The sequence below is a fragment of the Cupressus sempervirens genome, chromosome 6, assembly GCF_028749045.1.
Source record: "Cupressus sempervirens isolate cs-2001-9-10 chromosome 6, ASM2874904v1, whole genome shotgun sequence".
Classification (NCBI taxonomy): Eukaryota; Viridiplantae; Streptophyta; class Pinopsida; order Cupressales; family Cupressaceae; genus Cupressus; species Cupressus sempervirens.
The window spans coordinates 201,310,066-201,333,633 of NC_143123.1; the positions used below are offsets into that span (position 1 = coordinate 201,310,066).

Sequence of the window (23,568 nt, forward strand, 5' to 3'; positions counted from 1 at the left end):
AGTAGCTGGTTGTCCACCACTAAATATGTCCTTGAACTACTTTAACATCTCTTGAATCTCCATGGTTAACTCTATCTTTTTCTATGTCTTCTCTTCTTTGGGCTTCAAAACTAGTGCATACCACAATCCTTCACCCTCTTCAAGAGTCTTCAAAAATTCCTTCTCACGCATTGAAAGAACATTCGGCCATGTTGACCTTATTTCTCCTTTTTCCAATAAAAATTGTATCTTGAATGTAACTCCATCTTTCTTGAATGAATAGGAATTCTTGACCCCATCATGCATGGCTTGCCTATCAAATTGCCAAGGCATCCCAATAGGATATGGAAGGAATCCATTGGTGAGACATCACATAATACTATGTCCTTATACCTCCCAATGGTGAAGTCTACCCATGCTTGTTCATTAACTAGGACATATTGTCCTTTGATCAACCAATTGACTCTGCATGGATTGATATGAGGAATACTTTACATTTTGAGTTTACTCACTATCTCCTCTAACACAATATTGTCAGTTGACCCTAAGTCTATGATGACTTTGTAAACTTTTCCCAATATTTTGCACTTCACTCTAAAAGGTGTCCTTTTGTAGTTTGGCTCTTCTCTTATAGGTTCCTTAATGAGTGTTCTTCTTATCATTAGGTTCTCTCCCTCTTTTTGGCTCCAAAGGTACCTTTGCACCTTTATCTCTACTTGTCTCTTCTTAAACATGATTCACCCTTCTTTCCCTCCCTTGAAATGTAGACCCCTTCTCTAGACACCTATAAGTTGGGTGTCCTAATTGGTTGCAGTGGTAGCACTTCATGGTTGCAAAATATGATCCCCTCCCTTGTCCACTATTTCTTCCTATCCAATTGTTATTTGAGCCCCTACTTCTGCTAGAACCTCCTCTACTTGAGATACTATCATCTTACTCTATCAACTTTATCTCCCCTTGTGTCTTTGGTTCTATACTCCTACTACCAAAACCTCCTCTATGGCCTCTGTCATCTCTTCCTCTTCCTTTGCCTCTATTATTGCCTGAGTCCTAATTCTTCATTAATTTCTCTTCAACCTTAATAACAATTTGATCTCTACATGTCATAAGGGTTAAGAGACTAATCTCATCTTGAATATTCCACCTTAAACCATTCAGATACTTGGCTACTTTCACACTCTCATGTTCTACCACTCTAGACCTCATGCATAATCTATGAAAATCTTCTATATAAGAGCTAACATCTAACTCTTTTTTCCTAAGAATATATCTTATTTTATGTAATTGGACTTTATAGTCCTCAGGAATGTATGCTTCTCTAATATTTCCCACCATGGCCTTCCATGTAGATATAGGCTTCTTACCATCTTTTTCTCTCTCATCTTGAATGAACTTCCACCAAGTGAGAGAAGATCCTCTAAGTCTTTCTTTTGCCATCTTCACCTTTTGAGCTTCACTAATTCCATCACACTCAAAGTGGTTCTCAAGCCCCTCAATCCAATCCATCACTACTTATGGTTCTATTTTCCCACTAAAGATAGGGACACCCTCTAGTACCTTCCCACTTAGGGGTTTCAATGCTTTCAAGAAAGGTTCTTCAGTAAGGAAAAGATCTAGTTCAAAGACCTCATCCTCTAGGTCTACTTCCTTATGCTTTTCTTCTACCTTATCCTTGACTTCTTTAGTTTTTTCCTCCACTTGGTCTAACTTTTGCTCCAATTGAGCTAGTCTTTCCCTGAGTGTTTGATTTTCCAATTCTTTCTCATCCATCTTCTTGGATAACTCTGTATTAGTCACCATTTTTTATTCTCCAACTGATTCTTCTGGTTTCCACATCCACCCATAGGTCTAATTGACCTTGCTTTGATACTAATCTAATAGATACTCACTAGATTGCTCACACTTGCTTAGTTAGAATCCCCTGAATTCCTAACTCTCACTAAACCCTAATACTTATTTCTAGGATCTTCAAAGTCTTCCTCAACTAATTTCAATACTTCTTCAATTTTCCCTCTCAAGGTGATAATCTTTAGTGCTTCACTAAGGTATCTACTGTGATCTAAGTGTTCAACTTCTCTAGCCTCTTGTGTTCCATTCAATATCTCTTCCTTGTCAACTTGGTTAGTTCAATTTTTTCAAGGGTTCAAGTGTCTTACTCCAACCTTCTCTACTCCATCTTGATCCATTTTGGCAAAGAAATAAAGATATTGGTTACTGATTTTAGGATTTTAGTTAATTAGGCCTTCTAGGTCTAATTAGGTGTTTTTTGGTCTTTCTTGGAATATTTCTCCAAACACCCCCTAGAACTAATGTAGGATGTTGATAAAATTTATGGAGCTCTTCAATATTTTCTATGTCTCCTTCCTTCAACTTGTCCATACAGGTGATTTCACATACCCTAGAGTTTCTAGGTTAAATTGAACTCCAAGAACTAGTCTATCTTCTCAGGCTTCGAAAAGCCATAATGGATTGGTCAAGTACCAATTTTCCTCTAGCGATTCTAAAAAACTTCCAAGACTACTTACAACCTCCTAGATTCACCAGAGCACTTAAACTCTTGCATTCAAACACACATTTTCAACTACAAGTTCCTAATCGAGTTACACTAGACTCGCCTAGGGCTTGCTGGTAAAAATAGCATTCCACATTTTAAAAACTCCAAATTGATAATACACACTATATAGAGGCTCCCCTAAGATGTCCCAAAGTCCCATGATGATTCTATAGGTGGGTTTCATGTGGGAGTCATGTCTTCACAACACAGTCATGTACAGGTTAATGATTGGTTATTCCACAAAGTAATTTTACAAAACCAAAAAAAATATTTACAAGAACCCAAAAAACAAATAAAAGTGAAATGAAAATAACTAGATTTTAATTTTAAAACACCAAAATTCTGGACTCAATCCATTTGAGTGATCTTTAATGCAAAAACTTCCAATGATTCATGTACACAATCAAAACAAAATGATTTCACTAACTCCAAAACTCCAACTATGAAACCAACCTAAATATTTGGGCTTCTTATGGCTTATATAATCCCCCTTAACAATTGTAGGTGGTTTTGATACCGATCATGCCTCCAATCTTTCTTTTTTCCACATCTTGTCAATGTTGTCAAGCAACTTTGCAAATTTGTAAAAGTTGTCATTATAACTTTTGCAATTTTTCTTATAACTTTGTTTGATGGCCTCCAATCTTCATCAAATGAAGGGTTAGCATGTTAGAATCCATATTAGGCTTATTTCCACCATTTCCTAACCTATTTAGGTCTTTTGACCCATTTCCCAATGCCAAGCCTCAAAAGAGGCTAAAAGACAAAAACACAATATTTTGACCTAAAATACTCCTAGATTAGATTAAGTCTAACCTAGATTATCTAGACATGCACTCTAGATCCACATAGAGTCCTCTAACTACCCTTGACCTAGCTAGGGTCAGTACAAGCCAAAACTTGGATAGGACCATGAGCCAAATCCTAGGTCCTCCTTCACCACACTTACTGTAGTCTCCTAAGACGCATGTATATTGAGATTCACTTCAAATAATATTTGATTCATCACATCAATATGTAAACTAATAATTCCTTGCAGCTCAAGTATTTTAGCAATTGGTTTATCTCTTTCAGCTAAAACTTCTCCCTCTCTTGCAATTAATTCCTTCAGCTTCAATGAATGTTGGACTATATTAATTGATGAGTCCAATCTCTTGATATGACTTAGCCTTTCATTTTGAACTCTGATAAGTCAAGTATCAATATCAAAAGTAAATGTGTTGAAACTATACAAAGTAGTATATTTTCTTAATGCAATGTTAACAATATTTTGTAATGCATTTATATCCTCCTGCAACTTCCCTTTTGAATCTTTAATATTTTTCAACAATATTTTCCTTGTTTATGACTTCATTAGCTATCCTTCCAGATTGCTTCCTTCTCTTTTCATTTTGTCCAATTAAAATTTCAATTTTCTTTGAATTGGTTTCTTTTTATTGGATGTGACTTCTAGCATAACATTTTGAAACATTCATAAATTATTTCTCAATACTTTCATTTTGATTCTTTTGGATCTTATGTCATCAATCTCAATTTTCAAATCAATATTTTCTTAAATAATAATCTATCTTTCTTATTCAAACTTAGTGTTGGTTTCTTTAGTATATCAAACTAGGGATTATTGCTTAGTGGATCGTAATCTATCTCATCCTCTTCTTCTTCTTCTTCTTGTGTCCTTTTACCTTTGACTTTTTATGACTGTATGATCTTATATTCATGATCCTTCTTCTTATATTTGTATTTCTCTTCATCATCATCTCAAACTTTTCTTTTTCTCAATTGACCTCTCTATTTTGGTAGTTGTTAGCTAGGATGAGCTCGGTCCTTGAGTGTCAATGCTCTCATTCTTTTCATGTTTTGGCTTAGTGTATGAGTCCTTATATTGACTTCTTTTTCACCATTGTCTTTATGTTCACTTGTGTTACCTTTAGTAACTATCAATGCTCCTGATGGTGGTGTTTTCTCCTTTTCTCTACTCATAGCATTTAATACATCTTCTATCGATGCTAGTGATTAAATAATCAGATCAAGTGGTGGTTGACCTACACTAGTTATCATGATAATTGCAAATTGGCTAACTATGGCTCTATCAGTTGTGTCTTCTCCTCATTGTTTAACACTAACAGTGACTACTATATCTATCCCTTGTGTATCTTTTTGAACTTATATTTACTTTTCTTGATTATCTTCCTCAAACTCAAACTCTTCTTTCCTATTTATGATATCTTCAATCATTACTTGCTCATATGTACACTTCTTCTCACTTTCTATGGTTGTAATCCCAAGTAGCTCACTCACAAAAAATGCATCTTTGACATTCGAAGCTTAATTTTTCTCTTTCTAGAACTCCTTGATCCAGACTTTTTTGGTATTTTGAAGTAAAATAGGTATAGTTGTCAATACCTTTGTTCTAAAGTCTTTATGATACTTGTCCATCCAAACTTCTACATCATTAATTTATAGGTTAGGTTACAACTCCTAAAGTACTTGTTTCCTCAATTCTTCTAATCTCTAACTTGTAGAGTGTCATCTTTCTATTTGAGTGATGTATAGCTCATGTGGCACCTTGTCCTTCACATCTTTGGGATATTTTCATGCTTCTTTGACATGTTTTAAGATTGAATCTTCAATTAATTTCTTTTCATCTTCAATCAACTTTGCAAATGGGTCAGGATCCATCTTCCCAACTATTCCCATTTTAATAATATACTTTGCTAGCTCTCTGGCATCAATTCGAGTCTTATACATTCTTTGTCCTAATTTCCTTCCCCATGAACTTACTTCTTTATCCAATTTAGTTTGTAATTTCTTCATTAGTGGTGGAGTTTGAGCTTGACTCTTAGTCATTATTCTCCTCTCTGTAGCAATATGTTATGTTTTTCTTCCCTTGAATACTTTTCCCTTGTCAGTCTTTATCATTCTTTCCTCAGTGGCTTCTCCTTGAGTGTTGACTTTAAGTTCTTCTCTACTACCTTCCTCTTCTTTCTCTAGAACAATAACAATAGCTTCTCTTGTAGACTATATATCTATGTCTTTTCATTTTCTTATCGATGGTGATAACTAAAGTATTGATGTAGCTTAGACTACCTAATGCCTTATGTGCAACTCTTGATGACCTCTTTAACTTTTTCTCTTCTTAGCTAATGGGGCCTCCAAAGCTTTTCTTTTGGAAACTTCTTCATAAGTCCCAAATCGTATGACTGAGGTGTTCTTTTGTAGGCTTAATATATGGTCATCATAACTGACCAACTCTTTTTTTGAAACTTCATAATCCAAATAAGGAACCAAAGAATTTCTTGGCTCCACTAGTTAAATCCTAAAATTATCAATGTTAGCAAAAAAATGTAACATTTCTTTATGCATGTTGAATACTTCACCTGGGATTTGATAAAGCTCTTGCATTCTCAATTGGAATTCTTTGAAGTACCTCCCCATTTTTTTCTTAAATTCATTACCTAATTTCTCAACATACTCATTAATTTGATATATAATAGGTCTATTTTCATTCCATTATACATTTCCTATACCAAAGGAAAAACTCTTAACATAGAAATATATACTTTCAAGTAGAGTGCCAAATTTTATATCTTATTGTCAGTCCTTCTTCAACCTTTCCATATTTACACATAATTTATTAATAATCATACCTGAGAGATCATATGATTTACCCTATGTGGAGATCTTATGTGATGTCCATATCATTTTCTTTGTCACATTATTGGGGCAACTTGATTGATATATTTTGTTCCCAATTATCATTGAAGTAAACCTTGTTCCTATATATTTCACTTTATCTATCACCGTGGCTCTTTTTTCCAAAGTGCTTTCAGTTATCTATCTCAACTCGTTCATATTGTTTACTCGTAGTAGGCATTCATTTCCTTATGTTGATAGACCCATAACTTTGTTGATAATTTATCTTATACTCTTTACTGATTTCTCCATGTCTAACCAAAGTGCTCCATCATGTACTCTTCTCAGTATGAATCTAAACCATTCATTGGAAAATAAATTAGAATATGCACCATATGTGTGATGCCTTTAACTTCCAAGAGCTTGTATTCATTTTTCAATTCTCCATCTACACATAATTATTTCCTATACATATCTTCAATTCTAGGATTCTCCAATACCACAATCTTTTTATGATTGAAGGCAATGATGTCCTTGGTTAGTATTACCCTTGGTAGTAGATATGATAGGGCTCCAACAATATCATGTAACCTTGAATCTACTAGATAGACTTCAACTTATAGCTCTAGTATTTCATTGATTCTTACAACAAGAAGATTCTTGTCCATGGGTGTCATTTCTTCAAGAAAATTTCTTTACAAAATGTATGCAAAGAAAAGTATTTTCCTATTATAATGTTAGGGCATAGATAGCTTTATTCAACTTTTGTTCAATAATGCATATTGTAAATCATTTCAAAATTTCACTTCTTACATGTACTAACTTTTTAGAAATCAAGGTATCAAATGAATTAACCTTTGCATGTACTTATAATCTGAAAATAATAAAATGGCTAATTATGCAATTCATTCACAACAGTAATTTTTCTTGAATAGTCTTCAATCCGATAAAGTTCATCTTTTCTTACCAATATTATTGCACTTCTTACTCATTACGCTTCTTTGCCTTGTCAGGGATGTAATAGATTTTTACCATTATTGATGTGCTTGGTGTTCTTATTGTGCAATCTCTTGCTTTGTATCCAAAATTGTAGCAATTGTAGCAAGAACCATTGAAGGATGATTTCAGTGAGACATTTGACAATTTTCTTCTACACACATTAATTGATAACCAAATTTTTCTACAACTATAACATGTTGGTTTCTTGTACTAATTGTTTCTTGGTTGAAATATCTTTGTGATATTGCTATCAAGATTTAACTATGTGATTTTGAGTCAAACTCATTGACCCATGCTTCATGAGTAGTGATTCAACATAAATCCTTCTCTCATGAGAATAAATGGAACACTTAGCACTCATTGGATCTAGGTGATGCTCACAGGGGTGAAGCACTGAGACTTCCCGGGAGGTCACCCATCCTAGTACTACTCCAGCCTAAGCGCGCTTAACTACAAAGTTTCCTCCATGTTAAACCCAAAGCTTGCAACCCCATTTGCAAAACCTTCACCAAGTGTTGTGCCTTATGAACCACTCATTAGAAAGCCCCCAAGCTTAAGCTCATCAATTGATAAGTAGGAGATAATTTCCACAACAAGTCAAATTGTGATATTGCTACCAAGATTTAACTGTGTGATTTTGAGTCAAACTCATTGACTCATGCTTTATGAGTAGTGATTCAAACATGAATCCATCTCTCATGGGAATAAATGGAACACTTAGCACTCATTGGATCTAGGTGATGCTCACAGGGGTGAAGCACCAAGACTTCCTGGGAGGTCACCCATCCCAATACTACTCCAGCTTAAGCGCGCTTAACTACAAAGTTTCCTCCATGGTAAAACCCAAAGCTTGCAACCCCATTTGCAAAACCTTTACCAAGTGTTGTGCCTTATGAACCACTCATTAGAAAGCCCCTTAAGCTTAAGCTCATCAATTGATAAGTAGGAGATAGTTTTCACAACAAGTCAAATTGTGATATTGTTATCAAGATTTAACTGTGTGATTTTGAGTCAAACTCATTGACCCATGCTTCATGAGTAGTGATTCAACATGAATCCATCTCTCATGAGAATAAATGGAACAATTAGCACTCATTGGATCTAGGTGATGCTCATAGGGGTGAAGCACAGGGACTTTCCGAGAGGTCACCCATCCCAGTACTACTCTAGCCTAAGTGCACTTAACCATGGAGTTTCCTCCATGGTTAAACCCAAAACTTGCAACCTCATTTGCAAAACCTTCACCAAGTGTTGTTCCTTATGAACCACTCATTAGAAAGCCCCTTAAGCTTAAGCTCATCAATTGATAAGTAGGAGATAATTTCCACAGCAAGTCAAATTGTGATATTGCTATCAGGATTTAACTATGTGATTTTGAGTCAAACTCATTGACCCATGCTTCATGAGTAGTGATTCAAAATGATACCATCTCTCATGAGAATAAATGGAACACTTAGCATTCATTGGATCTAGGTGATTCTCATAGGGGTGAAGCACTAGGACTTCTTAGGAAGTCACCCATCCCAATACAATTCCAGCCTGAGTGCACTTAACTATGGAGTTTCCTCTATGGTTAAACCCAAAGCTTGCAACCCCATTTGCAAAACCTTCACCAAGTGTTGTGCCTTATGAACCAATCATTAGAAAGCTCCTTAAGCTTAATCTCATCAATTGATAAGTAGGAGATCATTTCCATAGCAAATCAAATTGTGATATTGTTATCAAGATTTAACTATGTGATTTTGAGTCAAACTCATTGACCCATGCTTCATGAGTAGTGATTCAACATGAATTCATCTCTCATGAGAATAAATGGAACACTTAGCACTCATTGGATCTAGGTGATGCTCACAAGGGTGAAGCATCAGGACTTCCTAGGAGGTCACCTGTCCTAGTACTACTCCAGCCCGAGCGTGCTTAACTATGAAATTTCCTCCATGGTTAAACCCAAAGCTTGTAACCCCATTTACAAAACCTTCACCAAGTGTTGTGCCTTATGAACCACTCATTAGAAGGCCCCTTAAGCTTAAGCTCATCAATTGATAAGTAGGAGATAATTTCCACAACAAGTCAAATTGTGATATTGCTACCATGATTTAACTATGTGATTTTGAGTCAAACTCATTGACCCATGCTTCATGAGTAGTATTTCAACGTGAATCCATCTCTCATGAGAATAAATGGAACACTTATCACTCATTGAATCTAGGTGATGCTCACAGGGGTGAAGCATCAAGACTCCCCAGGAGGTCACCCTGAACAAGCTACAACAAATCTGGCCCTGATACCATGAAGGATTTGAGCAAATACACAAATCAAATTCACGAAGCCCTCGAATACCTACATGTAGAAAACCTATCACAGAGAAGAAAAAGACAAGAAAAGGCAAGGGTTTGCTCTGAAAAAATTAAAATTGTATTCTTAGATAAAGAAAAGATATATAAAATTACAAAAGATCAATCCTTATAAAAAGAGATTGAAACCCAAAAAGGGTATCCTAAAAAATTACAAAGGGTAACCTAAAAGGTAAAAGCTATTTAATAATTACTAATTAATTATTAAATAGAGATTGCAAAAAGCGCATAAAGTGAAATCTTAAAAAGGGAGAAAAGGTAATTTAATTAATAAAATAAAATTAACCTTTTTCTCTAATAGTCGTCAATTTGTTTGTGTGACATAGATGGGGCAAAGAAAACTTATCCAAATCTCTAGCAAATAAAAACTAAAAAGTTTAGGTAACTTTAACATATCTTTTTGAAAAACTCTCCCTAGAATTTTCACTATTCTTTTGGTTCCCAAAGCCACAGAATGGAAATCCAAGAGTATTACCACTTCTCACAGTGATTTCTCAATAATCTTTGGCCAACAAATGAAAATGACCTTTTGATTAAGATCCCCTACACTTCATGCTTTGCTAAACCTAGGCGAGTAAACCATTATGTCAAACCCAATCAATTGGTTGAAGGCTCTTATGTAGAGAATTTAAGACTTTAGCTATCTCTCAAGATGGCAATGTGTCTTGAGTTGGATCTATTATAATTCTCACAATATTTAGATAACTTTGTGAAGTTATGCTTATGTGAAAGAATGTTTTGTATATAATTGTTTTTAAAATAAAATATAACTTTGTTGTGTAGATAAGTTTTGGATTGCAAATATGATTTCTTAGTTGAGATTTCTCTTGAAATACATGATTAAATTAACTTAAATCAATGCTAGGCCAATGCCTTCATTTCTTTCTTATTTTTATCAATACAATTGATGCTACATATAACTTTTTGTGACAATTTTTACAACTTGTTCTTGAAACAAGACGATCACCTCCCCTACCCCCCTCCCCCACATTAAAATTGTTAATAAAAAATTTAATTTTTTTTAAAACAATTTACTCCTCTAGTCTGATAGGCTAACTTTTTTCAACCAATCAAAATAAATTACCTTTTTATTTTCATGGAAACAAGGAAATATATATTTCCTATAAGAAACTACTATGGTAAAATTTATTTTCCCCATTAAGGTTTTCTGATAGGTTTTGTTTTCTAACCATTTTTCTAAACATAGAAAACCAATGCTAAAAATAATATGATCAAAGGGAAACCAACCAATTCCAAACACAAGGTAGACAATCTTTTCAAATAGAAAACCACATGGGTTTTTCAAACCCTACTTGTAATCCCAATTGAATTGAAATGACAAACGAAGACAAACATGATTCTAAAATTCAAGCTTTGCAAACAAGTATTTTCTTCAACTTGGTAGATATAATGCAAATAATAACCCAAAACCCCTCATATAGAAAAACCTATTAGGCTTTATGAAAATAGAACTCAAACTTTCAAAAGAAAAGATAATGATTAAATAATATAATTCTTAAGTCAAGTCACTTAACTCGACCTCCTAACTTGGAATTAATGACTAATTCTTATGTGATTGTTGTGCATTTAAAAAGCATAATTATAACTAGATTTAGAATTAATATTTTTAGTAAAATATTATGAAATAATTATAATTAAATTGTAATTAATAAATTTAGTTCTATATAAAATGAAATTTGATTTTAAAAATCAATTCATATCATTTGTGCAACTAAATTGAGTTTTTATATAATAATTAATTGAATCTTTTAATTCTACAATTAGACTTTTAATTAAATAAAGGTATTTAATTAATTATTTACACTTAAATGTTCTAACATTTAATATTCCAATAATTATAAGATTTAATTATTCCTAAGTCATATTTAATCTTAATAAACTTATTTCACCAAGTAAACACATGATAATAACTCACTAACTCAAGACTATAATGCTTAGGGTTAGGCTCACAAATTCACATCAACCTGATGAATTTGGATAGGTAGTTAGTCAAATACTTATCCATATTTCAAGAAAATTATGGCTTAGGATACGATTTGAGTCTTTATATTATCTCCCCTCTTACCATTTAGATATTTTGATAGGGCATGCACATCCTAGCAATTCAGTGAAGTTGATGCTCAGTGCTTTCAAACCTACATTAAAGACAAGCATGTACAAATATATATCTATATAATAAACAATGGTGAGAAGTGGTACATCATGTAGATTCTGACTCGCGGGTGATTACGACTCCCTCCCTCAACCACATCAAGCATGTCTAACAGAAATATAAAACAAGCATGCACACCATACACATGCAAGTATGGGGTAAATAATCGATAATCATAAATGTAAAATATCATCATATATAAATAACAATATAAAATTAATTGTGAATGCATAATTATCAACACATGATATTTGACACTATCCAATAGGTCTTCATTTAAATCAAATCACAATATAATGTCATACATTAATAATCTTCAACATCACTAAAATAACCAATGCACACATAAACGTGGCCTAAAAGAGTTTGCCAATATAAACTAAAAAGAAAACTATGGGGTAGGCACTGCAATGTCATTGCTCCTTTGGAACCTTCATTATAGTATCTTTTAAAATCCTTTTGGTATATTCATTAGCATAAGTCAATTTGATAACTTCAGTGAGTGTCAGTACAGTTTCCAAATTGTCACTATGCTTATGTAATCACTTCAATGCTCATGTATTGATATTAAATTTTACTCACGTAACATAAATATTCATTTCATAGGTAGGAACTAATAAAGAATTACAATATAAATATTATTATGCAATGGGTGCAACACACATTTTCTCAACATATATATGTATGTATACATGCATACATTTATATATGCATGTGAGCATACACACTCAACTATATCATTATCAATGATATCCTCTTACACAAGAAAGGTTAATATCACCAAAGAGATTTCTTCAAGCGTGTATGTATAAAGAGACACACACACATGCACACAAGTGTACACACACGGTACATATATGTGTGTACAAGTGTGTGATATATATATATATATATATATATATATAAGTTTATGTATGTGTGTGTACATAAATATATACATATATAAAATATGTGTTGGTGTGTACGTGTATGTGTGTTTGTATAGATATATGCATGCATAAACAAAAATGAACCTATCTCTCATTAAAATATATATATAAGTTTATGTATGTGTGTACATAAATATATACAAAATGTGTGTGTGTGTGTGTGTGTGTGTGTGTACACAGACATTTATAAGTTTATGTATGTATGTGTACATAAATATATACATATATACAAAATGTGTGTGTGTGTGTGTGTGTGCATAGATATATACATGCATAAATGAAAATGAACCCATCTCTCGTGAAAATGAATGATATGCTTAACACTCATTGCACTAGGTAATAGTAGAATTGGGCTTAGCCAATAAAGAAGTGATTGTATATGAATAATGCTTCAAGAATATTGTTTTTGAAAATAAAAGTAGCAAAAAAAGGAGATTGTCCCTTAATTATACCCCCAAGGTGGAGATACAACAAACCATAACAACTATATATAAGGAGGTCAAGAAATTACCATTGACAACACAATAGCAGTGCAACAAGTTCTTCCTTTACCAATGAACCATTGTTCAAACAATACTTTCAGAAGGCTCCCCAACACAAAGGGAAGGTAGTGGAACCCCCAACAAGAGAATCAATACTAGTAATAGGAACAAAGTGCTAATAGTTTTGAACTTCAATAGCCATAAATTGGGGTAGAACAACCAAAGAAGGGTCCACACTATCATAAAAGACTAAATAGCAAGAAGTAGGGCAATAAGAGCACACTAAGTAGAGACATTGAGACATCATTATCCTGTAAAGAATCATCAAAATAAGAATCAGATCACCTACACCAAAAGGGGAAGACCTCAAAAATCTAATGATCAGTCCAAAGCCTATATTCCCAATCATGAGAGATACATCCTCTTGAAAGGATGTACACAATCAATGTCAACTAGAATGTTGGCAAATGTAGAGCAACTTCAATGCACCCATAACCTCGTCCACCTTTAAAAATAACCTTTAAAGGGTTTATTATGGCCTCAAAAATGAAGGAGATGGGAGACAAACCCACGCTAGACACATACTAAGTAGTTTAGTAAGAGAGCTAAAGGAGACTATCCAAGGTTTGTTACAAAGAGTGATTTCCCCAAACCCTATTTAGTATCAAATCACATTCATCATCTTTAAGCATAAGAAAGCACTCAAGATTCTCAATGTTGCCAAAGACAAATGTTACCAATGACATGCTATTCAAGATTTCTACCACAGACAAATGTTATTCAAGATTTTGTCACTACCCACTCATCCAAGTTTGCAAAAGTATCATGTCTTAACTATTGTCACGATTCAATTGAAGACTAGCCCTTCCTCTCATGAATTGTAGTTCATTGTAATTAGAATATGATTCTTGCAAGACTCTCATCAAACATGGATATCTGATTTAGAGCAAAGTATCTAAGGAGCTACAAATAATATTATGATTAAGGAGGATCTAGAGGATAAGTCAGAGAAGTGATCTAAATCTGCAATTTAGTTGCTTTGTCAATCAGGTCAATCATTGTTACTCTCTAACAATTGCAGTAGTGAAGAAATCTCTTAACAGAGTTGAAACAATCATTTTGTAAATCCTCTATAGAACCAGGTGACAATTATAGATTGAAGTGTCTTAAGACCCTTAACAAGGCCACTCCTAATAGGGTGATTCAAATCCTCTAACCAAGTGGCATTTATAGATTGAAGTATGTTAAGACCTCTAACAAGGTGACTCTTAATAGGGTGATTCAAATCCTTTAACGATGTCAACAATATGTTTTGTAACCTTTAACAGGACTAATTCCTAACAAGGCTCACTTCAAAAAAGAGTGAAAAGTTGTAACTAATTGCATTGGTGGTTTTCCCAAATTGTGTTTCTACATTAATCCTTGGTGTCTTATGTATTCATGGTGTTTGTTTATTGTTTTATCTTTACACATCATTATCTTAAGATTACTTTGTTAACCAAGTTACAATTAGTATAGATATCTTAAATAATCTTTCTAAAGAAATAGTGATAGATATCTATTATCAAATGATTAAAATTTAATTTACTATATTAGAGATATTTTTATTTTTATTTCCATATATCTCCATTAATTTTTGCACTTTAAATTGTTTCTTTCATTTTTATTTTTAAATAATTATGTATATCTCCAAAGTTTATAATTTTAGAAAATATTTTAAATGGAGTGTTTATTAATTATTTTTAAAATATACTTTGTTTATAATATATATTAGGATTTTGATATGTAAATGGTTGTCAAATTTAATCATCACTACATTAAAGATAAATGTTAATGTTAACACACAAATCATCCCACTCCACCCCCTTTCTGCCATTGTAGAATGCTTATTGACATATTAATGAATATCTAGCTCTAATCAAACTATGACTTAAAAGGAAGTTTGTATTGACATAACATCTAAAAGATTTCAAATTGTTTTTGTGGCAACTAACTCACCCCTCCAAAAAATTAAATTCTTCATAAAAAAATAGATTCTTCATGAAAAATAGATCTCTAATGAAAAATTATTCATTCTCATGAAAAATAGATTCTTGGAATAACTATGTATATCTCCAAAGATTATAATTTTAGAAAATATTTTAAATGGAGTATTTATTAATTATTTTTAAAATATACTTTATTTATAATATATATTAAAATTTTGACATGTAGATGGTTGTCAAATTTAATCATCACTACAGTAAAGATAAATGTTAATATTAACACACACATCAATCCCACTCCACCCCCTTTCTGCCATCATAGAATGCCTTTCAACATATTAATGAATATCTAGCTCTAATAAAATTATGAGTTAAAAAGAAGTTTGTATTGACATCTAGAAGATTTGAAATTGTTTTTGTGGTAACTAATTCACCCCTCCAAAAAATTAAATTCTTATGATTTCTAATGAAAAATTATCTCAAGAAGCATGAATTACAAACTCAAACTAAAACTAATTGAACTATGCTCCTTTTAACACATCAATTGTATCAAAACTAACTAAAACTAATTGAACTATGCTCCTTTTAACACATCAATTGTATCAAAACTAAATTATTATGATCTCTAATAAAAAATTATTCATTCTCATGAAAAACAAAATCTTGAGATTACTCTCAAGAAACTTGAATTACAAACTCAAAGTAAAACTAACTGAACTATGCTCCTTTTAGCACATCAATTGTTAAGTATAACATTTTCAGTTGCATTATTGAAACTTCTCATTAGCCCATTTCTCATGTTTATAATAGCCCATCACAACTTTCTTTTTTTGGTAAATCTCAATAATAATAAATGTACTACTAACAAATATAATAATAAATTAACCAACTAAACAGATATTATATAACAAATAGATCGGATATTTTTCAAACAATTTCGTACATTTCTCACGAACACAAGTTAGATGTAAAGCGAAAGGCCCATATCAGAAAAAAAAAACAAAAACTACATCACAAGCAAAATCAACCCATTTATAAAAGTCCAAAACCTCACCTAATTATTATAGAGGCGGGCCAGTCCTGAAGACATTAAAACTGTTAGTATAAGAATGCCGACCTGGAGCCGGTCAAGAACAGTATATAACTGAGATGTGTTATACAAAAATTCATTCAATCTAATTGTAAAAAACAAAATCAATAGAACTTTAACAATGAAACATCTTTGGAAAATGGTGTTAGCATCTCTCGATAGAGCATTCAACAATAGTAGCGAAACAGTAAGTGCGCCATTAACAAACCAAGAAATTTGAAAAAGTATCACAAGCTGTATTTCACATGATTTAAAACAAACCACATTTACCAAGTTCAATCCAAAAGCACTGGATAGCTAAACAATAACAGCCATACTATAGTTGTCCGGACTTATTCCAATGAAAGGAAACGACGAAAACCAGTTACTGCACCAAAATCTAGCTAGAAATCACTCAATACTCATCCCCTTCATCACCCTCTTCACCCTCACCAGACTCAGCGCCAACCTCCTCATAATCCTTCTCCAGGGCAGCCAGATCCTCACGCGCCTCGGAAAACTCCCCCTCTTCCATCCCCTCGCCCACATACCAATGAACAAATGCTCGCTTGGCATACATAAGATCAAACTTATGATCAATCCTGGAGAACACCTCCGCCACACTGGTAGAATTAGAGATCATGCACACAGCCCTCTGAACCTTGGCAAGATCACCTCCTGGAACAACAGTGGGTGGCTGGTAATTTATTCCACACTTGAATCCAGTGGGGCACCAGTCCACAAACTGGATTGTCCTCTTGGTTTTAATGGTGGCAACTGCAGCATTGACATCCTTGGGAACAACATCTCCCCTGTACATGAGACAGCATGCCATGTACTTGCCATGGCGAGGATCGCACTTGGCCATCATGGAAGAGGGCTCAAATGCACTGTTGGTGATTTCTGCAACTGAGAGCTGCTCATGGTATGCCTTTTCTGCTGAGATCACAGGGGCAAAGGAGGAAAGCATGAAATGGATCCTAGGGTACGGGACCAGATTTGTCTGGAACTCCGTTACATCCACATTCAATGCTCCATCGAAGCGGAGGGAAGCGGTCAATGAGGAAATGACCTGCAGATTCAATCATATCAGGCATCGATTACAAGAATAAAAATCTAGGAATTGAATCAACTTTCGGATTTAATTGTTTATATGTATATCAATGTTGCAAATTATATTCGATGATTCCTCATTATAATGAACTAGAGAATAAAACACTTCTTTTCAGGAGTCCATGCACGATGAATCCTAGAGTGATTCAAAACATTGATATAAATATGCTCAAGACTAAATTCATGAACTCTCAAATTCAAATTCAAGAGTGATTCAAAACATTGATACAAATATGTCCACCCTCAATTCGAAGAGCTCTCAAATTCAATCAATATGAACAGTAGAAAACTAATATCTTTAGTAATATATAGGGAATTCAAAGCAGCCCAGGTCTAATTGAGATTTCGTAGCAAGGTTCTGAAATTCAAAACATTGATACAATAAATATTGGCACACTTAAATACAAGAGCTCTCAAATTCAATCAATATGAACGGTAGAAATCTATATCTTCTATAATTTTACTGGGAATTCAAAGCAACGATTACTAGAAACGGCAGAAATCTAATATCTTCAATAATTCATTGGGAATTAATGGAGATTTCGAAGCAGGGTATAGTTTTTGCTGGAGTTTCAAAGCAACTTAGGGTTAAAGATTACCTGTGAGACCAGACGGTTGAGATTTGTGTAGGTCGGGCGTTCGATGTCAAGTGAACGGCGGCAAATGTCATAGATTGCTTCATTGTCCAAAAGCACGGCGACATCGGTGTGTTCGAGAAGTGAGTGAGTGGAGAGCACACTGTTGTAGGGCTCAACCACGGATGTCGATACCTGTGGTGAAGGATACACGGTGAAGCCTAGCTTGGATTTTTTGCCATAGTCCACAGAAAGGCGCTCCAAAAGAAGCGAACCTAGTCCAGAACCAGTGCCTCCGCCCACTGCGTTAAAAACCAGAAAGCCCTGGAGACCTGTACAGTTATCTGCAAGCTTCCTGATACGGTCCAGGCAAAGGTCCACGATCTCTTTGCCAACTGCATCAGTCGAGAGATGTTCATTAACTCACTTGAAACAAAATGAATTAGCTTTAACTAGTAATTTCAAAAATTAGCCTTTATCTAACAATTCGAAATCTGAAGTTCACTGAATACAAGCAGAAAATTGAAATCGGGTACTAATCCAATTGGCCAGAAAACTGAACTTCCCGAACTACAGTGCCAAGATCCAAACCAAGTACTACGCCTACGTTTCAAAACAGTACTTGTGAAGATTTCTGTAGAACAAAATGGCTTATAACTTACAAACTATTCCACAATTGACCTTGAAATGACAAATAGACATCTGAAGTTTATGAAGCGAAACCAAAAAACCCAAATTAAGTGCTGCACACCATTAAGCCAGAAATCTGACTTCAATATTTGCAAGCGGAATGACCAAACCTAGAACTAAACCATTAAGCACCATCTAAATTCGGAAAATGAGAAAATTGTTGCTTCTACATTGTGAAGAATATCATGCTAGCAAAGCTTATCTGTTCCCTAAGGGAAAACTAATAAATTCCAAACAACAACAAGATACCCTCAACCAGCAGAACATTCGGCAGGATAATCAGTGCACCAGAATCAGAAGGAAAGGTAAAAGTTAAAGTCTAAGTCTGCGAAAAAGAAGCCAATGAATGATGTAAAACAAGAGGATTTAGGGAAACTTACTGGTGTAATGACCACGCGCAAAGTTGTTAGCCGCGTCCTCTTTGCCGCTTATAAGCTGCTCCGGATGAAAGAGCTGACGGTACATGCCAGTGCGAACCTCGTCTATAACAGTAGGTTCCAGATCTACAAATACAGCCCGCGGAACATGCTTCCCAGCTCCAGTCTCGCTGAAAAACGTATTGAAAGCATCGTCCCCGCCTCCAACAGTCTTATCACTGGGCATCTGCCCATCAGGCTAAACAATACACAATACACTCAATGCAAAGATCTACAAACAAAGTCTACAAAACTCAAACCCTAAGAAAGAAGACACAACATATCACCAGATCCCTACAAGGAACGCTTAAACTTCCCTCAAATGACATTTATACCAAAACACATGCTAGATCCAGAACAAATACCCCACAGAAATCCAAATCAAAAGTGGCTTACCTGAATGCCATGCTCGAGGCAGTAAAGTTCCCAGCATGCGTTTCCGACCTGGATTCCGGCCTGGCCAATGTGGATTGAAATGCACTCCCTCATTTTCGAAGCTTAATTACACAGAAAAAGGCTTAAAAAACAGGATTTTGCTGTAAGAGCGAATAACAGTGAAGAAGGCGTTTGCAAAGACGCCCTACTCTTCTGCAATACCTCCGTTTTTACCCCCCCGTCCTTTTTATATAGCCCCGCCATGGTTTTCTCTTATTTTTTAATTAAATTTTTTTTCTCTCTCTACTCTACCGTATACTCTCTCTCTAGACTGAATCGACAGCCGCTCTGCAGTCACGTGGCTGTCAGCGTCGTATGTACGTATTTCGAATTGGAATAGACAATTTTGAATTTGGGTCCGCGCGCTGGAAGAGAAGTTTTACCTATCATTTTTATTTGTTTTTGTAACGGCTTTATTTAGCCATTTGTATGCCCCACCACGTGCGGTGGGGGCGAGACCCACTTGGCAAATGGGGACGTTAGTGTTACCAACCCGTTTGTTGGGAATAACAAGTGATTGCAATTTCCAACCTAATTTAAGGCGGAATTTTAGATCTAGTAAACTTTACTTTTGTACTTTTCATATTGATTAAGGTTTGTTTTTGCTTTAAGGGCCTCTTTGGTTGCTGGAATACAACCTGAATAAGCATTAAAAATTAGAATATGAATTATTATTACTATTTGTTTGGTTGGTGGAATTGAAATGGAGAATGGGAAAATGTGTTCCTATTTTAGTCCCAAAATGAGCTTTCATCCATTCCAAGAAATACTTGTTATTGGAATGGGCCATTCCAATACTCAATCCCACTATGCCAAATTTAATATGTCGTCAGGTCTGCAACTATGCGCAGGTTTTTTTAGGGTAGAAGCAAAACTCCTGCTCATTGTTGATGCAGTGGTTATTTGTCTTATGTCGGATTCCTATCTTCTGCAGGTGATTTTCAGTGGTTATTTTTCTTCTATCAGATTCCTATCTTCTGCTAGTGATTTTTGATGAAAGGTAAGTCACTGTGTTTGTGTTCTAGCCATTATTTCTTCCACACCGTTGGTGCAAGGGAAATGGAATTGTTTTGGGTTGTATATCTTCTCATATTCACCTACATTGACATTGATGATTTGTTTTAGGTTCATACGTCTAAAACTTTGAAGCAGATTTCAGTCAGCATTTGAGCCAAGGACGTGTTAGCAGGTCTAATGGTGTTTCAGGAATAAGGTGTGTTTTTTTTGTTTTTCCTTCACTTGAAATCGATGCATGTCTTAGGTTAGGGCTTCTTTAACAAGAGACTTTCTCTATTTTTGGAAGTTTCAGATGTTATTTTTATTTCCAAATCTATGTTTGTGTTTTCATGTTCACAGTGTTAATAATTTAAAATATGCTTTACATTCTGAAGATTCGATACAAAATAAGTTAGAAGCATTATTCCTAAAGAAAAGGCAAGTCTTCGAAATACTGGATGGATTCCTTATTTTCTCCTTTGTCACCGCTACTGCTCTGCAAAATGCACAAAAAGAAGATGGTTGCGAAATTAGTAGTAGTAAAATATTGTTTTTTTTTAAGAAGACGACAGGTTTCTAAATTTATGAAATAGGTTTTTAGAGAAATGTGTATCCATAACCAAAAATTTGCAAGTTTTGGTGGATTTATCCCCAACACAGGAAAATACATGAGTCTTGGATTAATATATCGACAACACATGAATATTTGCAAATAAATTAATCTCAAAATGGAAAGACTAAGGAGTCTCAACAAAATTTGTCTCTTAAAATTTGTGTAGGGAATGGAGAATTATGTGGGCCTTAAACATAGTTTCTGAAGGACCTGCAGCAGTCGTATCTCTAGCAACTAGTTATCTTAGGGCTGAAAGAACAAGGGTATTAAGTGCCTCTAGAATAATTGTCATTGTAGCTATTGCAGTTATAGTTGTAGTTGTATGTGTCATTACATTTATGAATGTGAGAGCAGTTGGGAGGAAAAACAAAGAATTTCTTGTTTATGAGAGTGTAATACCTTCTCTGGGCTTGAATCCGATTAGTGGCAAACTTATTTTTTTTAGCAAAACCTTGCCATCAAAGTATAAAGACTAGGAGGCAGGAACCAAGGCTTTGCTTGATAATGAATGTTTGATTGGGAGAGGTGTTCATAAAGTATCTTTAAATGAAGGATTAGTCTTTGTGGTAAAGAAGCTGAAAATATCAGGCATATTCAAAAACCTAGAAGAGTTTGAATTAGAGATGGTCTATCTTGGCAACCTTTGACATCCTAATCTTGTTGCACTTTAGGAATATTATTGGTCATCAATTATGCAACTCATTTTTGCAGATTTCATTCCTAATGATAATCTTTACAATCATTTGCATGAAAGGCATCCAAATAACTCACCCCTGAGTTGGGGTAGACATTTTAATATTTACTCAGGAACTACTAAAGCCCTTGCATATTTCCACCATGATTGTAAGCCTCCCATATTGCACTTTAATGTCAAGTCAACAAATATTCTCATTTAATGATGATTTTGAGCCCCACTTATCAGATTATGGACTTGCCAAGTTGTTGCCATTGTTAGACTTTTGCATATCTTTGAGTAGGACATTTTATACTGTTGTTGGCTATGTTGCACCAGAATTTGCCCAACAGAATTTGAGCTTAATTTTTTTTAACAGAAAAATGTGATGTATATAGTTTTGGGGTGATTCTAATGCAGCTCATTACAGGTCGTTGACCAGTTCAAATTCCTAATTCAGAAATGGTACTTCTTTGTGAGTATGTGAGATCATCTCTTGAACTTGAGGATGTAGTAGCATGTGTTATCTAAATTTATTGCAGCAATTTGATGATGAGATAATGCATGTCTTGAAATTGGGACTTATTTGCACTACCCAAACACCTTCGAGGAAACCCACCATGGAAGAAGTCATTCAGGTTCTTGAGTTAATCATTCCTTATTCAGAGTTGCAATAAGCAAGCAAATTTGCTATCAATTTTTGGAGACTTGACTTGACTTGACTTGGTTTTTTAATTATGTATTTGTTCAAAGCTTATTTGACTTCTCTTGTATTGGATTCTCTATGCAAGAGGATAACCCAAATTTTTTCTTGAAAATGTTTTCAACTCCATCAACTTCAATTTGAATCTCAATTCAGGGATATTTATCTTCAAATGGTGCATAATGATTGTCCTAAATTTGCTTCCAAGCATATTTACGATCTGTGCTAGCTCCTTTCAGTGTTCAATGTGCTGAGAAGCATCCATTCAGGTTATCATATTCCTCAATTTAAATATTTTGAAAAATAGAGCGTAAATGGTAGTCTAGAGTCATCAACTAACTACATTGCTATTGATCTTGTTTCATCACAAGCAAGAAATTTTGTATTAGGAATAAATGCTTTCAAATATGTATCTCACTACAAAGGATTTTTTTTAACAAGAGCTTACATGGACAAGCACGACTCATCTACAAGAATAAGGTCCAACCTAATGCTAGTTATCTTTTTTGTGTCCAAATTTTACAAACTTGTGGATCTCTAAATTTTAGTTTTCCATTTAATACCAACTCCATCACTAGATTAAAACCAGTTTGGCACTTTAGCTAATCTTAAATGCCTATGGAAAAAGTAAATTTAGATAGAAGTTGACGTCTTTACCAGAGAGAACAACTAAAGCTACATTTGATATCATATGGATGGTAATAGAAACATTAGGAAATTAAATAATCATAATAATTTAGTGTAACTATTAATAGAAAAGGTAAAATTTATTTGGATGTAAGTTGTAATTTTAATATATTTTCCCCTCAAAAGATAGATGTCCCACACCTCATATGTCATCTTTTGGGGGAATGTATGATCCAAATCTATTAATAATAATGCAAGTACCTAAAGAGGATTAGTTAAAGTCAATATATTTGAGAGGTGGAGATTGTCAAGTCAAAATCTTTAGGAAAGTTGACATAATAAATGTTGGTTATTCATGTCTATATCTTGATGATAAATGATTTAGCATTGCATCTCTCTTTCTCTATCATTACATGTTCCTTCATGTCATGCATGTCAATAATCTTCAAACCATTTTTAACTTGTGTGCCGGTACTATGTCTGGGACATTAGGTTTGCACATTGTCTTTGTCACCTTTAGCTACTTAAAAATTTGATGTTTCTCCATGCCTCTACCTTTCCTACTTGGTC

The 23,568-nt window shown here is 34.2% G+C and overlaps 1 protein-coding gene across 1 annotated transcript; it reads right to left on the reverse strand.

Annotated features, from left to right (window-relative positions):
• Positions 1-16,393: 16,393 nt before the first annotated feature.
• Positions 16,394-19,546, reverse strand: LOC149551931 (tubulin alpha-1 chain). The gene is made up of 4 exons (XM_089787429.1): positions 19,348-19,546; positions 18,916-19,150; positions 17,870-18,240; positions 16,394-17,229 (listed from the first exon to the last, which is right to left on the reverse strand). The coding sequence occupies exons 1-4, from the start codon at positions 19,438-19,440 to the stop codon at positions 16,573-16,575; spliced, it is 1,356 nt and encodes a 451-aa protein (XP_089643555.1). The 5' UTR covers positions 19,441-19,546; the 3' UTR covers positions 16,394-16,572.
• Positions 19,547-23,568: the final 4,022 nt, after the last annotated feature.